At 40.8% G+C, this 13,015-nt stretch overlaps 1 protein-coding gene across 4 annotated transcripts in view; it reads left to right on the top strand.

Moving 5' to 3' along the window:
* The first annotated feature begins 2,735 nt into the window (after positions 1 to 2,735).
* arhgef10la (Rho guanine nucleotide exchange factor (GEF) 10-like a) overlaps positions 2,736 to 13,015 on the top strand; it is a 125,465-nt gene continuing 115,185 nt past the window's right edge. For 2 of the 4 annotated variants that reach the window (XM_029775138.1, XM_029775136.1), the window contains exons 1-2: positions 2,736 to 3,007; positions 12,157 to 12,441. In XM_029775138.1, coding sequence (XP_029630998.1) covers positions 12,162 to 12,441 — 280 coding nt within the window. In that variant the 5' untranslated portion in view covers positions 2,736 to 3,007; positions 12,157 to 12,161. The other 2 variants (XM_029775137.1, XM_029775140.1) reach the window with 2 other exon arrangements.

Below are 13,015 nucleotides of genomic sequence, written 5' to 3'. Positions count from 1 at the left end.
CTGTGAAGGGAGTAGTACACAGCGTTGTACAAGATCTTCAGTTTCTTGGCAATTTCTCGCATGGAATACCCTTAATTTCTCAGAACAAGAATAGACTGACGAGTTTCAGAAGAAAAGTCTTTGTTTCAAGCCATTTTGAGCCTGTAATCGAACCCACAAATGCTGATACTCAACTAGGCCAGTTTTATTGCTTCTTTAATCAGGACAACAGTTTTCAGCTGTGCTAACATAATTGCAAAATGGGTTTCTAATGATCTATTAGCCTTTTAAAATGATAAACTTGGATTAGCTAACACAACATGCCATTGGAACATAGGAGTGATGGTTGCTAATAATGGGTCTTTGTACGCCTATGTAGATATTCCATTAAAAATCAGCCGTTTCCAGTTACATTAGTCATTTACAACATTAACAATGTCTACACTGTATTTCTGATCAATTTGATGTTATTTTAATGGACAAAAAATTTGCCTTTCTTTCAAAAACAAGGACATTTCTAGGTGACCCCAAACTTTCGAACGGTAGTGTACATATTTGTATTGTTTTTAATGACACGGCTATAGCCCTCATGTGGAGGTCTTGAGAAAGGAATTGTGAATGGACTGTCCTGAACTGAAGAGATTACTGTATACATGGTGTGATTGTAGCTCTGCTCTATAGGCTTTTTATATGAATGTTCTGAGGTGCTCTGTTGGCTGAATAGTGTTACTGCACAGTGTCTGCCTGTGTCTGACTGTCTTCTCAGACAAAGCACTTTACCTGAAGTTTAACTGAGTGCAGTATCGGCCTTGACTGACCTCATTCAATTACAAACACAACAATAGATATTGGCCAGTTGAGATAGGAATTCCTAACAAATAGGGCACATGTCAGTTCTTAGGCTACTATTTTGCCCCCAATTTAGTGCGTGTTAATCAGTGCTGTTCTGTCCATGGAGTGTATAGTCCCAGTGTTTCTGTTCAGCCTGTTACTCCATTTGTAAGTCATATGAGGGTTACTGTGTGGACTAGCTATAGTGTAGGTTTGGACAAGACCCACACACCTTGTCATTGATTGAAATAGTGTTACTGGATAGCAGCATATAACAACGCTATGTAAATACTAAGATTTACAGTGCTTTGTCTCTCTCATACTCTTATCGATCATGTACCTAACTACACAGTATGCATGAGAGAAACTGAATGTTGCAGGGTAGTTGCCATAGAACTGCAATGTGCGCACAGGATGTGTTCAATCAAATCCACATGTCTGTTTCCTTACGGAGTGCTGAAGTGACTATGAAATGCAATCAAACTGAAGTCAGTATGAATGTAATGTGTTTGTAAGAAGGCCTCAGTCTAATACTATAAATATATTTACAGTGTATGTACATGCTTATACACAAGGCTTCAAAAGCTACCAAATGACCCTGGTAAAGGCACCTTTGTTGCAGTGAATGTACAGCATGTGAAATCTTTTGTATGAAGGTTCACTTTGGTAAAGTTCAGAGATGGTTGCTCTGCGTAGCTAGCTTTGAGAGAGACATTGAATTCAAGCAGTGTTATAATGGTACAGATGTTTGTGCTAAATTGCAAATGAATGAAAAAAGTGAATTGTCATCTTTTACTTTGTACTCTGTGTATTTGTTCAATGTGTTTTAATAAATCCTCTCAACAACAATAGACATACCTCATTGCTTAAATGCACATCTGAGAAAATAAGCTAATTCTCAGTTTGAGTATGTGTGAGCTGTGAAGTTATATATTTTAAGGTGACTTTATTTTGCTGAGAGTGAAGCCCACAGGGCAAAAGGAAGGTTGGCTGCCCAAAAAAAGACATGGAACAGCACAAATGAGGAGGAGATGAAGGCAGGAACCACCTGGAATGAAATCAAGAAAACGTTCCAGAACAGAGTTTTCTGGAGATGCAGCTCTGAGGCCCTTTGCTCCACTAGGAGCTGAAAGGAATAAGCCAAGTAAGTCAAGTTGCCTTGAAACATCAATAAAGAGAATGAATAAATAGTTTGACTTTAGAACTGCAGGCTTGTTAATGGCGCTTGACCTCCGATCTACTGTTACCTCATCCTGATGTCTGCCAGTGGTCCAGGTCACTTACTGCCTTGCCGTAAAGTAAATGAACTTAGGAGCAGAAATAGAGCCATTGACATAATAGGTCAGAGTTCAAGACATTCAGCCAATCACAGATTTTATGTACATTATTCTCTTACCTTGAATAGATAAATTGACCAAAATGTTTGTACCTAAAAAGGAGATGTGTTTACTGACAATTGTTACACGGTAGTTCTAAAACACGTATTGCACAAATATTCTCAGGTACTTCTCTTTCCTCTACTGATGTCCACCTTAGTTCAGTTGACATTAGTATTTTTTCATTTTCAAATTTGTATTCCTCAAGTCCTTGGCTTGGTGATGTAATCACTAACGTTGTTCCAAACTATTCCCCCTTTCACCCAAGTTTCCCATCCTAATTCCTCTTGGCCCACCCTCTACATCTGCATAGCTGCTCTGATTGGGCATGTGCCATACTTTAGCATTTCTATTGGCCAATGCCAAGACTTTTGCTCTGTCATTGGCCAATCATTGCTGAGAGAGCCCTTTGGCCTGCTTTGTGTCTGTTAAGCAGCAGGGGCAGGAGATTGGAGGAGGGAGGGAGGGACTAAACATGAGGGGAGAGAAAGAGAGGGAAGAGGGACAGAAAGACAGGGCAAGAAATTGTGAGAAAGAGCGAGAGGGAGGGACTGAACCATAGAATCGAGAGAGGAGGGAGTAGGGGGAGCCTCATTCAGAGCAGCTAGTGTGAGGAGCGGAGCTGACCTAATGTGGGAAAGTAAACAGTATTTCCAGTCTATTTTGCCGGAGCCCTAGGAGCTCTTAAAGCAGACAAACAGAGGAATGAGTGAGGAACCTGCCAGTATATAAGCAGAATGATCATGGGAGGTAACCAGGATTAAAGAGTCCACAGGGAGTAACTGAAGCTTGTTGGAGGAAATACTACCGAGGACAAGAAGGTGAGAGGTGTATTCTTTATTGTATTCTACTATACACACTCTCCCTCTTTTTTGTTTCATTTCTCTGCATGTTCACCAAGACAGGAGCTTTGTTGAAGGGGCCATGGAGGGAGTGGGGGTGGGTGGGTGTGTTGTTTTGTGCTCTCAGTCCCTGGGTCCGACAGCTTGTAGCTTGGGGCAGCGGAGTTACAGAGGAGGAAAGGAGAGCAGAGGCAATACCCAAAGCCGGGTGGCCTCTTTGTTGAATACACTCTTTCACAGACGATTACACCAGGACTAACCTTCAGAGAGGGCTGTGTCAGGGCCTTGGCTACCCATATTATCAAGGGAAAGACCATGAGGCACTCTGGTCCAGAGACATACACCATCTATTGGGAGGATCTATACATTGATTCCAGGCAGAACTGGGCCAGAGATACTCCACTGCAGTATATACATTACTGTACCCCCTCCATAGCCCCAGGCTGAAACAGGAGTCCTATATCCAGCCCTAGTCTTGGGGCTCCTTCCTGGAGTACAATAGCCCCTCCCTGAATGAATTTCACGCTGCCTCATCCCCACAGAGGAGAAAGGAATGGGGAGAGGGGGACCTCTGATCTGCATTTTGGAAAGATGTAGTGTTTCCCGCTTTAGTCGGATGTCCCAGCATTCCCTGAGTCAGACTGTTAAACTTTTGTTCGACAATCAAGTTCCATGAATTAATAGTCCAAGCATGTCTGGCCTGGAGCTTAAACCACAAAGATTCTCCTATGAATGGGACCCCACTCGCCTTTTCCTCTCACGCCATAGCGAATCCACAGCTAAGGCCTTCCCACTCCCGGAAGCCCTAGGGGAATGAGTACAGACCGTTATGGATGAAGACCGTCATGAAAATAAAATAACCGTCATAACCGCTTAAAACATTATTGGAACGGATGGCTGACTGAAGACGGGACGGTCGGGCATTTGTGCCCGTTTCTGCGGTAATGTCAAACTTTATTACTCCTTGCTAAAACAAGCAAGATGTTGTAGCGAATAATTCTTGTAGGCAACGGCCCCTCCCTGCAGCAGCAGCACACATAGAAATAGAATATATTTCAATGGCAGCATATGCAGTCAGGAGCAGAGGGGGGAAAAAAGTTTTAACAGTGAGCGCGGTCATTTGGCTGACCAATAAGTCATCCAAAATTCCATGACCATCACAGCCCTACCATCTCTCTGTTTGTACTGTGTCACATCCTTCATGCTTGCTGTAACTGTGCTGCAAGTTGCATTCATACATTAATAGCAAAGTCAAATCCCTACGACTGCATCAAAGAGACAGCTCAACCTCCCTCTGTATTGTAACAGCTAACAATTCTGTATACTGATACTGAACAACAACCCTGGCTGGCCAAGACTGAACAATAGGGAAGTATCAACAATGAACATGTACACAAAGCTTCAAACCGAGCTTTCATTGGCCCAAGAAAAGATCATTCAGATGCGCCATTGACAGAGATCACAATGGAGAGGGTGGGAACAGGAGGTCAGTGAACCTGCTGTCACACAGTGACGTTTTGGTCATTCTGACACCCAACCATAACCCTAGATGGGAATGTTTGATTATTAAGGACTTATTAAGGACCATACACCTAGAATGTTTGATTATTAAGGACTTATTAAGGACCATACACCTAGAATGTTTGATTATTAAGGACTTATTAAGGACCATACACCTAGAATGTTTGATTATTAAGGACTTATTAAGGACTTATTAAGGATCATACACCTAGAATGTTTGATTATTAAGGACTTATTAAGGACTTATTAAGGACCATACACCTAGAATGTTTGATCTTGGTTAAACTCCACGTGCTTTTAAAATCAAATAACATTTTATTTGTCACATACACCGTTTACAGCAGGTATAAAAGGTGCATTGAAATGCTTACATGCTAGCTCCCTCAACATTGTAGTACATTATCAATATCAATAAAAATAAAAATTATAATAAAAAATAGGTCATTAGAGCAAGGTAGTATGCATAGTAATAAAACTGCTATGTACACAACAGGATGTACAATATGCATTTATGAATGTGCTATGTCAACTATGACTGCGTTACAAATATAAAGTGGATTTATACTACAATTACATTGTTATTACGGAAGTGACTTACCTACAGTGTTTGGACTTAGGTATGTAAAGTGACAAGAAAAAGTATGTGAACCCTTTGAAATTATCTGGATTTCTGCATAAATTGGTTATAAAATTTGATCTGATCTTCATCTAAGTCACAACAATAGACAAACACAGTGTGCTTAAATTAATAACACACAAATTATTGTATTTTTCTTGTTTATATTGAATAAATAATTTAAACATTCACAGTGTAGGTTGGAAAAATTATGTGAACCGCTAGGCTAATGACTTCTCCAAAAGCTAATTGGAGTCAGGAGTCAGCTAACCTGGAGTCCAATCAATGAGACGAGATTGGAGATGCTGGTTAGAGCTGCCCTGCCGTATAAAAAACACTCACAAAATTTGAGTTTGCTATTCACAAGAAGCATTGCCTGATGTCTAGCATGCCTCGAACAAAAGAGATCTCAGAAGACCCAAGATTTAGAATTGTTGACTTGCATAAAGCTGGAAAGGGTTACAAAAGTATGTCTAAAAACCTTGATGTTCATCAGTCCACGGTAAGACAAATTGTCTATAAATGGAGAAAGTTCAGCACTGTTGCTACTCTTCCTAGGAGTGGCCGTCCTGCAAAGATGACTGCATGAGCACAGCACAGCATGCTCAATGAGGTTAAGAAGAATCGTAGAGTGTCAGCTAAAGACTTACAGAAATCTCTGGAACATGTTAACATCTCTGTTGACGAGTCTATGATACGTAAAACACTAAACAAGAATGGTGTTCATGGGAGGACACCATGAAAGAAGCCACTGCTGTCAACAACAAAAAAACGAACTCCACGTCTGAAGTTTGCAAAAAAACATCTGGACAGATCTGTGGACAGATGAAACTATAGTTGAGTTGCTTGGAAGGAACACACAACACTATGTGTGGAGGAAAAAAGGCACCAACATCAAAACTTCATCCCAACTGTAAAGTATGGTGGAAGGAGCATCATGGTTGCGGGCTGCTTTGCTGCCTCAGGGCCTGGACAGCATGCTATCATGGACGGAAAAATGAATTCCTAAGTTTATCAAGACATTTTTCAGGAGAATGTAAGGCTATCTGTCCGCCAATTGAAGCTCAACAGAAGTTGGGTGATGCAACAGGACAACGACCCAAAACAGAAGTAAATCAACAACAGAATGGCTTCAACAGAAGAAAGTATGCCTTATGGAGTGGCTCAGTCAGAGTCCTGACCTCAACTGATTGAGATGCTGTGGCATGACCTCAAGAGAGCAGTTCATACCAGACATCCCAAGAATACTGCTGAACTGAAACAGTTTTGTAAAGAGGAATGGTCCAAAATTCCTCCTGACCGTTGTGTGCAGGTCTGATCTACAGAAAACGTTTGGTTGAGGTTATTGCTGCCAAAAGAGTTATTAAAGGACCATACACCTAGAATGTTTGATTAAGTTATTAAATCCAAGGGTTCACATACTTTTAACACCCTGCACTGTGAATGTTTACATGGTGTGTTCAATAAAGACATGAAGATGTATAATTGTTTGTGTGTTATTAGTTTAAGCAGACTGTGTTTGTCTATTGTTGTGGCTTAGATGAAGATCAGATAAAATTTTATGATCAATTTATGCAGAAATCCAGGTATTTCCAAAGGGTTCACATACTTTTTCTTGCCACTGTATAGTCAGTACAGTCAGTGGTCAGAGCCCAGATGGAGAAACAGTGGAGATCAGTAACACTCACTGTGACCTTGAGTAGTGTGACTACCATCAGAGACTACCATCGCACACAGTGGGCACAGTAACAGCTTCTGTAGTGGAGGGCAACTGAAGGCCAATGTGGCTCTTGTATGAATAATGTATACCTGCATGTCTGAACAGTGCAGACCATGGCAGTGCATATGAAAGCAGCGCATCATGAATGTTTCACTATGCTGACCAAACAATCTATGATGCTGACACATATTTGTTCTCAAATGTTCAGTAATCAGTACACTATAACACAGCTATTTTAGGTTTTAGCAACATTGAAAAGGAAATACAGATCTCATTTACTGAGAGCTTTGTAGAAGCGCCTTTAGTAGTTACAGGTCTCAGTCGTCGGGTATGTCTGTCAAATTTGCAGTTCTGTAGCTTACAATTGAGCTTACATCAGGAGAAAAACAAACTGAGTTCTGGTTTATGATTAATTCTACTCTGAGTTAAATCTGACAGTCAGATAATCTAACAAGTCCCTATGCTCAATGTTTGGCAGGAGTTAGTTGGGGAATCAAGGAGGAGGCATACAATCCATTAGTATGTGTTACAAACACTCCCACTCACGGAGCTCTGTTTTTGACAGATAAAGGATGACAGACACAGTCAATCTGGTCAGAAGCAGTTTTCTTGTGTCTAAATGGGTTGTCTCACATCCCTATCTCTTGACAAGACAATTTCCTTTGGGATCTTGATATTCAGAAAAAGGAGGAAGAACTTCTTTGGACTGATGTGTTCCATTCCATCTCCTGTCTAGTCGAGAGTGGAAGTTTGGAAACCAGTCAAACCACCCTCCATAAAACCAAGGAAGACCCTAGATAAAAGAAGGCTGTTTTAGCTGCCTTCTGTAAGAATTCCGTTGCTGTTTATTCAGTCTATACTCTTCACCAGCTGCGGCTCTGTTCTATTGTCCATTGATGCACCCTGACTCCCTCTCCTTGTCTAACCAATGACTGCCCCGGCCTGGGCCTTATGCATGCAGCCAGCACTGGACTCAAGTCTTTGTTGGTGAAATTGCACATTCAGTTCAGCAGATCTCTCCCAACTCATGTTCGAATTCAAACATCTCTATGAATCCAGCTTGCAGTTGCATACTCTACACTCCCAAACATTGAATAATTTGGAAATATGTGCCTTCCTCCTGTCTGTAATTTCACCATCTGCTTTTGCATCCAGCAGTGGACAGGGAGTGTTTTGGAAGTCAAGGTCCAACCATACCCCAAAGACCTCCTTGTCGCCTCTGCATCTTCTCCAAACATTACCACACAACGGCTGGGCTGAACTCTTTATTTGCGTTAGGGTGTGTTTGGTTGTGAATGTTTCATTTTAATTCTGCAAGGTACTGTATCTAATTTTCTCAAGAATGCCTTTAGGACAGAACTAGTTCAAGCTTTGTTTCCTCTTATCCTACTCTCTTTTGACAGGCAGTCTAAAAGATTTTTCACTTCGAGTTTGGTTTTTAAATTTATGTTGTACAAAAGTATTTCAACAAAAGGAGGGGGTTTCTTGAGTTTGAAGAGGCTATACATTCATGTACATACTACCTTAATTGGCCCGACCAACCAGTGCTCCCGCACATTGGCTAACCTGGCTATCTTGTGTTCCGCCACCCATCCCCGGCCAACCCCTCTTTTACGCTACTGCTACTCTCTGTTCATCATATATGCATAGTCACTTTAACCATATCTACATGTACATACTACCTCAATCAGCCCGACTAACTGGTGTCTGTATGTAGCCTCGCTACTTTTATAGCCTCACTACTGTATATAGCCTTGCTACTGTTATTTTTCACTGTCTTTTTACTGTTGTTTTTATTTCTTTACTTACCTGTTGTTCACCTAATACCTTTTTTGCACTATTGGTTAGAGCCTGTAAGTAAGCATTTCACTGTAAGGTCACCTGTTGTATTCGGCGCACTTGACAAATAAACTTTGATTTGATTAGTCAGGCAGCAAACGATTTTCTGCTGGCAATATCAAGTGCATTTTTTATGCAAAAAGTGACATCAGCTCATTCATTTTCATTGTGCAATTGTTTTGTGTCAGAGTATTTAATACATATTGCTCAATGTCAAAGAACTTAGGGGATGCTCTGCTCGAAAGATCATATCAATTACACCAACAGAACTTATTATGAAATATTATTTTGCCAATCCTGCTTTTCCTTCTCTGGAAAAACCCCTGGTGATTTTTCCATTATACATGGCGGTAGACTACTAAAGTATTTAACTCGGAGGGAGGAGCAGTTCTCATTGATTTTATCCCACAGATCCTCCATTATACTGAGCAGAGCATGGCTCTGACATATTACATACAGCACAGCATAGTCATGACCCTCTGACCTGTGATCTAACTCCCAGACAGTCCAGCAGTTCAGTGACCAATGCAGAAACAATGCTTTCTGAGAGTGAGCAGAGGTTTTCCCCTACAAAAGGCTCATTGTTTATTAGAGCAGTAAGTGGGCCGGCTGGAGAAACTGTGTTTGTGGTACAGCGAAGAGGATCGAGGCCGTGGTCGGCTGGGTCCACACATGACTAGAATTGCACCAACCGAGTGAGGATATGGTCTTAGTATTACCCCTGAAGAAAAGTGACTGCAATTCTCAAACCTGGCCTACTTTGCCACTCATGTTTAATACGTCTCAGATTAAGACTAGAAAAGTATCCCTGTGTAGTAGTTTCAAGCCATCACCATGCCAACAACATTACAGTACCTCACTCCCTATAACTGACCTAATTTCCTGATAGAACTGTCAGGAGAGGGTTGAGTCAGACTTTTGTATTCAGTGGAGGATTTGGGATGAAAATGAATTGTGCAATGATCTCCAAATGGGCCAGCTCCAAACTCTTTTGCCGCCCATGGTCGGGTCCACCCCACTTTACCCTATGCTGTCATTCCCCAAGGAGGCGTGCAAACAGGCCTATCAGGGTTAGGAATGTTCCTGCAGAGGAAACAGTTCAGCACTAATTGAAATGTAAAGCAGATGCTGCACTATGAGACTTCACCAGAACTCCAGGACTCAGGAGTGGTGCTCTGCTACGGATACAGAGCCGCCCTCTACATGTAGGGGAACCCCCCCCCCAGTTATGAGGTTGAGGTATTTAGGACAGACACGTTGTATGTAGTGAGAGGAATACCCTATTAAAATGACAAAAATAACCTGTATGGGCTCATCACCGTCAGGGTATAGATATCTCCATTAATCTTCAGGTAAGCCCTGTCAGACTGTTTAATTATGCTAACAGCCTTTCTCAGCAATTTTGTCCTGCTTTTATACTGGAACTGTAATCCCCTCTCTGTTGCATGTCTCTTCCTTTGTGGTTCTGGAAGCAGCCATAATTCTGCCATGCTTAAAGGATTGGCATTTTTCACAGTACTGAGAAAGCAAACTAGTCAAAACAACCTGTTGCTAGTGACCCACATTCAGTAATGTAGGTAATACAGCGTAGTGTTCACAACAACTCAACTCTGACCAGACTTAACTATTGTGTTTTTTCTTTACATCAGATGATCCAGTGAAAGGATTTAGTGACCTGTGAATCCAAGAATAGACTGTTTCCTCACAAAATATCTTGCAGTTGTCTAAATGTTATTTTGTATTACAATACATTTCTATGTAAACAGTATGAGCCTAATGTTTCCAACCTGGCGTAACATAGTAAATGTAAATCTGGGACACTCAAATTAGTATGTATTCGTTTGTGGATGTCCATCATCCATTTCTTATGATATGTTACAAATTACAATTTGTTGTGGCTAATGTTAGCTAGGTGGCTATGTGGCTAATGTTAGCTAGGTGGCTAAAGTTAGCTAGGCTAGGGGTTAAGGTTAAGGTTAGTGTTAAGGTTAGGGTTTGGAGTTAGGTTAAAGGGTTAAGGTTAGTGTAAGGGTCAGCTATCATGCTAAGTGGTTGCAAAGTAGCTAAAAGTAATAAGTAGTTGCACAGTTCCAAATTAGCTTAAATGCTAAAGTTGTCCGTGATGAAATTCAAACACACAACCTTCGGGTTGCTAGACATTCGTCTTATACACCTACCCATCCACCCCAACCAACCACCCTACTTTCATTTTTGCCTTAAGTTGCCTTCTGTCCTATGTAACCATACAAAATGTAACATATTATACTCATTTCAGTGTCCCAGATTAACGTTTGCTGTTATGTCTAGTCTATGAGATCAGGCTGATGTTTCACACCATTGTTTTTTCTGGAATTTAGATTGGAATGAAGCTTAAACCAGTGGTGGAAATAGTACCCAATTGTCATACTTGAGTAAGGGGAAAGGGAAAGGGGGATACCTAGTCAGTTGTACAACTGAAGGCATTCAACTGAAATGTGTCTTCCGCATTTAACCTAAAGATAATGACTTAAGTAACAGTAAAATACTACTTGACGAAAAGTCTAAAAGTATTTGGTTTTAAATATACGGTACTTAAGTATCAAAAGTAAAAATATAAATCATTTCAAATTCCTTATATTAAGCAAACCAGACGGCACCATTTTTTTTTTTTTTACGGATCGCCAGGGGCACACTCCAACACCCAGACATAATTTACAAATGTAGCATGTGTGTGTAGTGAGTCCATTTTCCTGTCCTGCTAAATTCAAAATGTAACGGGTACTTTTGGTTGTCAGGGGAAATGTAAAAAGTACATCATTTTCTTTAGGAATGTAGTAAAGTAAAAGTTGTCAAAAATATACATATAAAGTACAGATGATCAAATAACTACTTAAGTAGTACTTGAAATAATTTTGACTTAAGTACTTTACATCATTGGCTAAAACAAACTAAAACAATTTTGTAATAGGGGGAAGTGGAACCCATTGCAACATGATTCCACCTTTAAGTTTCACCCTGATAGTTCCCAGCAGCCAGCACCCACGCACAAACTACAGATTAGAGTCTTAGTACTGTGTAAAGTTTAAACAACGATTAGTCATTGAAAAAAGAGCACAAAGTAAATAAGCTTTACCAAAATAATTGATCGTGTATATGAAAAGGAAGATCCACTTGAAGTGTCTTAAAACCTTTGTATTTTCATGGTGGTTACATAGATACGTTAGTACACTTTATTAGTACCTACAACTTTTATACCTTTTTGTAGTTTGTGTATTTATACATTTAACTATTTATATGTGTTTGCTTTGTAAACAAAATCTCCAATCAGTTTCTAAATTGTAGCACATTTTGTGAAGTCAAGTGCATGTCAGTTTTTGTCAGACACAGAACATTATTTCTGTTTTTTCTTCTTCAAAATTTGTACTATCCCTTTGTCTCTGTTCTCTGTTCCAGAGCTTATGTCCACTGTGAATTATCTGCAGCAACAGAGGGAGGAAGAGGAGGAGGAAGATGAAGAGCAAGGAGAGAAGTTTGAGTTTGATGACAGTGCTGATGAGGAGAAAGACCCAGTGGAAGCCATGCAAACGGCAAACGAGTCATCTATGGAGGCCACAAGCCAACCACAGGACAATGCAGTAACAACACCCCTTGCACCCTCACAACAACACCTCAATGCAATGCCCCCTGCTGGTCAGGAGGACAATCCCTCCCAGGGACAAGACTCCACGGCCTCTTCAGGTAAAGTGTTCTTTCTATTACAACACATTGTGAGTGACTCTTCTCCACTGGTCTCATAAGGTGCTGTCAGTTCTTAAAGAGATTTCATAATATCTTCAGACAGACAGTCATAAAGAGGGCCGGGTTCTAATTGGATAAGGAGCAGTGAAACTCTGGTTGATATCAGTATGCTGTTGACTACCTGACTGAGTCATGTTGCCAAACAAGCTCTGTTAATTACACTCCTTGCTAAAGAGGGAGATTTAAATCTATGTGAACTTCTGTTGGACAAAAGGAAGCGATTACTGCTTAATTAAACTACTTTTCACGAAGCCTACACGTTGTAATCCGTTAAGTGGGTTGTGGTGCATTTCTCCACTGCACTGGGGAATTCTGGGGTTGATGATGCTGTACGGTGGAAGCCTGTTACCCAGCGGATGGTGGAGGAGACAGGCGTCTGGCTGGGACTTTGCCCTCCCAGGTAAGATGAGAGGGCTCACATTGTCTCTGGATAAATTAAATAATAGTTTGGATAGGAATATCTTCCATAAAAGCTGATTTGCACACAGGACCTATATAGCGCTAATAATAAAAT

The sequence above is a fragment of the Salmo trutta genome, chromosome 14 (assembly GCF_901001165.1).
Source record: "Salmo trutta chromosome 14, fSalTru1.1, whole genome shotgun sequence".
Classification (NCBI taxonomy): Eukaryota; Metazoa; Chordata; class Actinopteri; order Salmoniformes; family Salmonidae; genus Salmo; species Salmo trutta.
The sequence above is the reverse complement of the archived record's forward strand: the minus strand, read 5'-3'. Positions and strand labels throughout refer to the sequence as shown.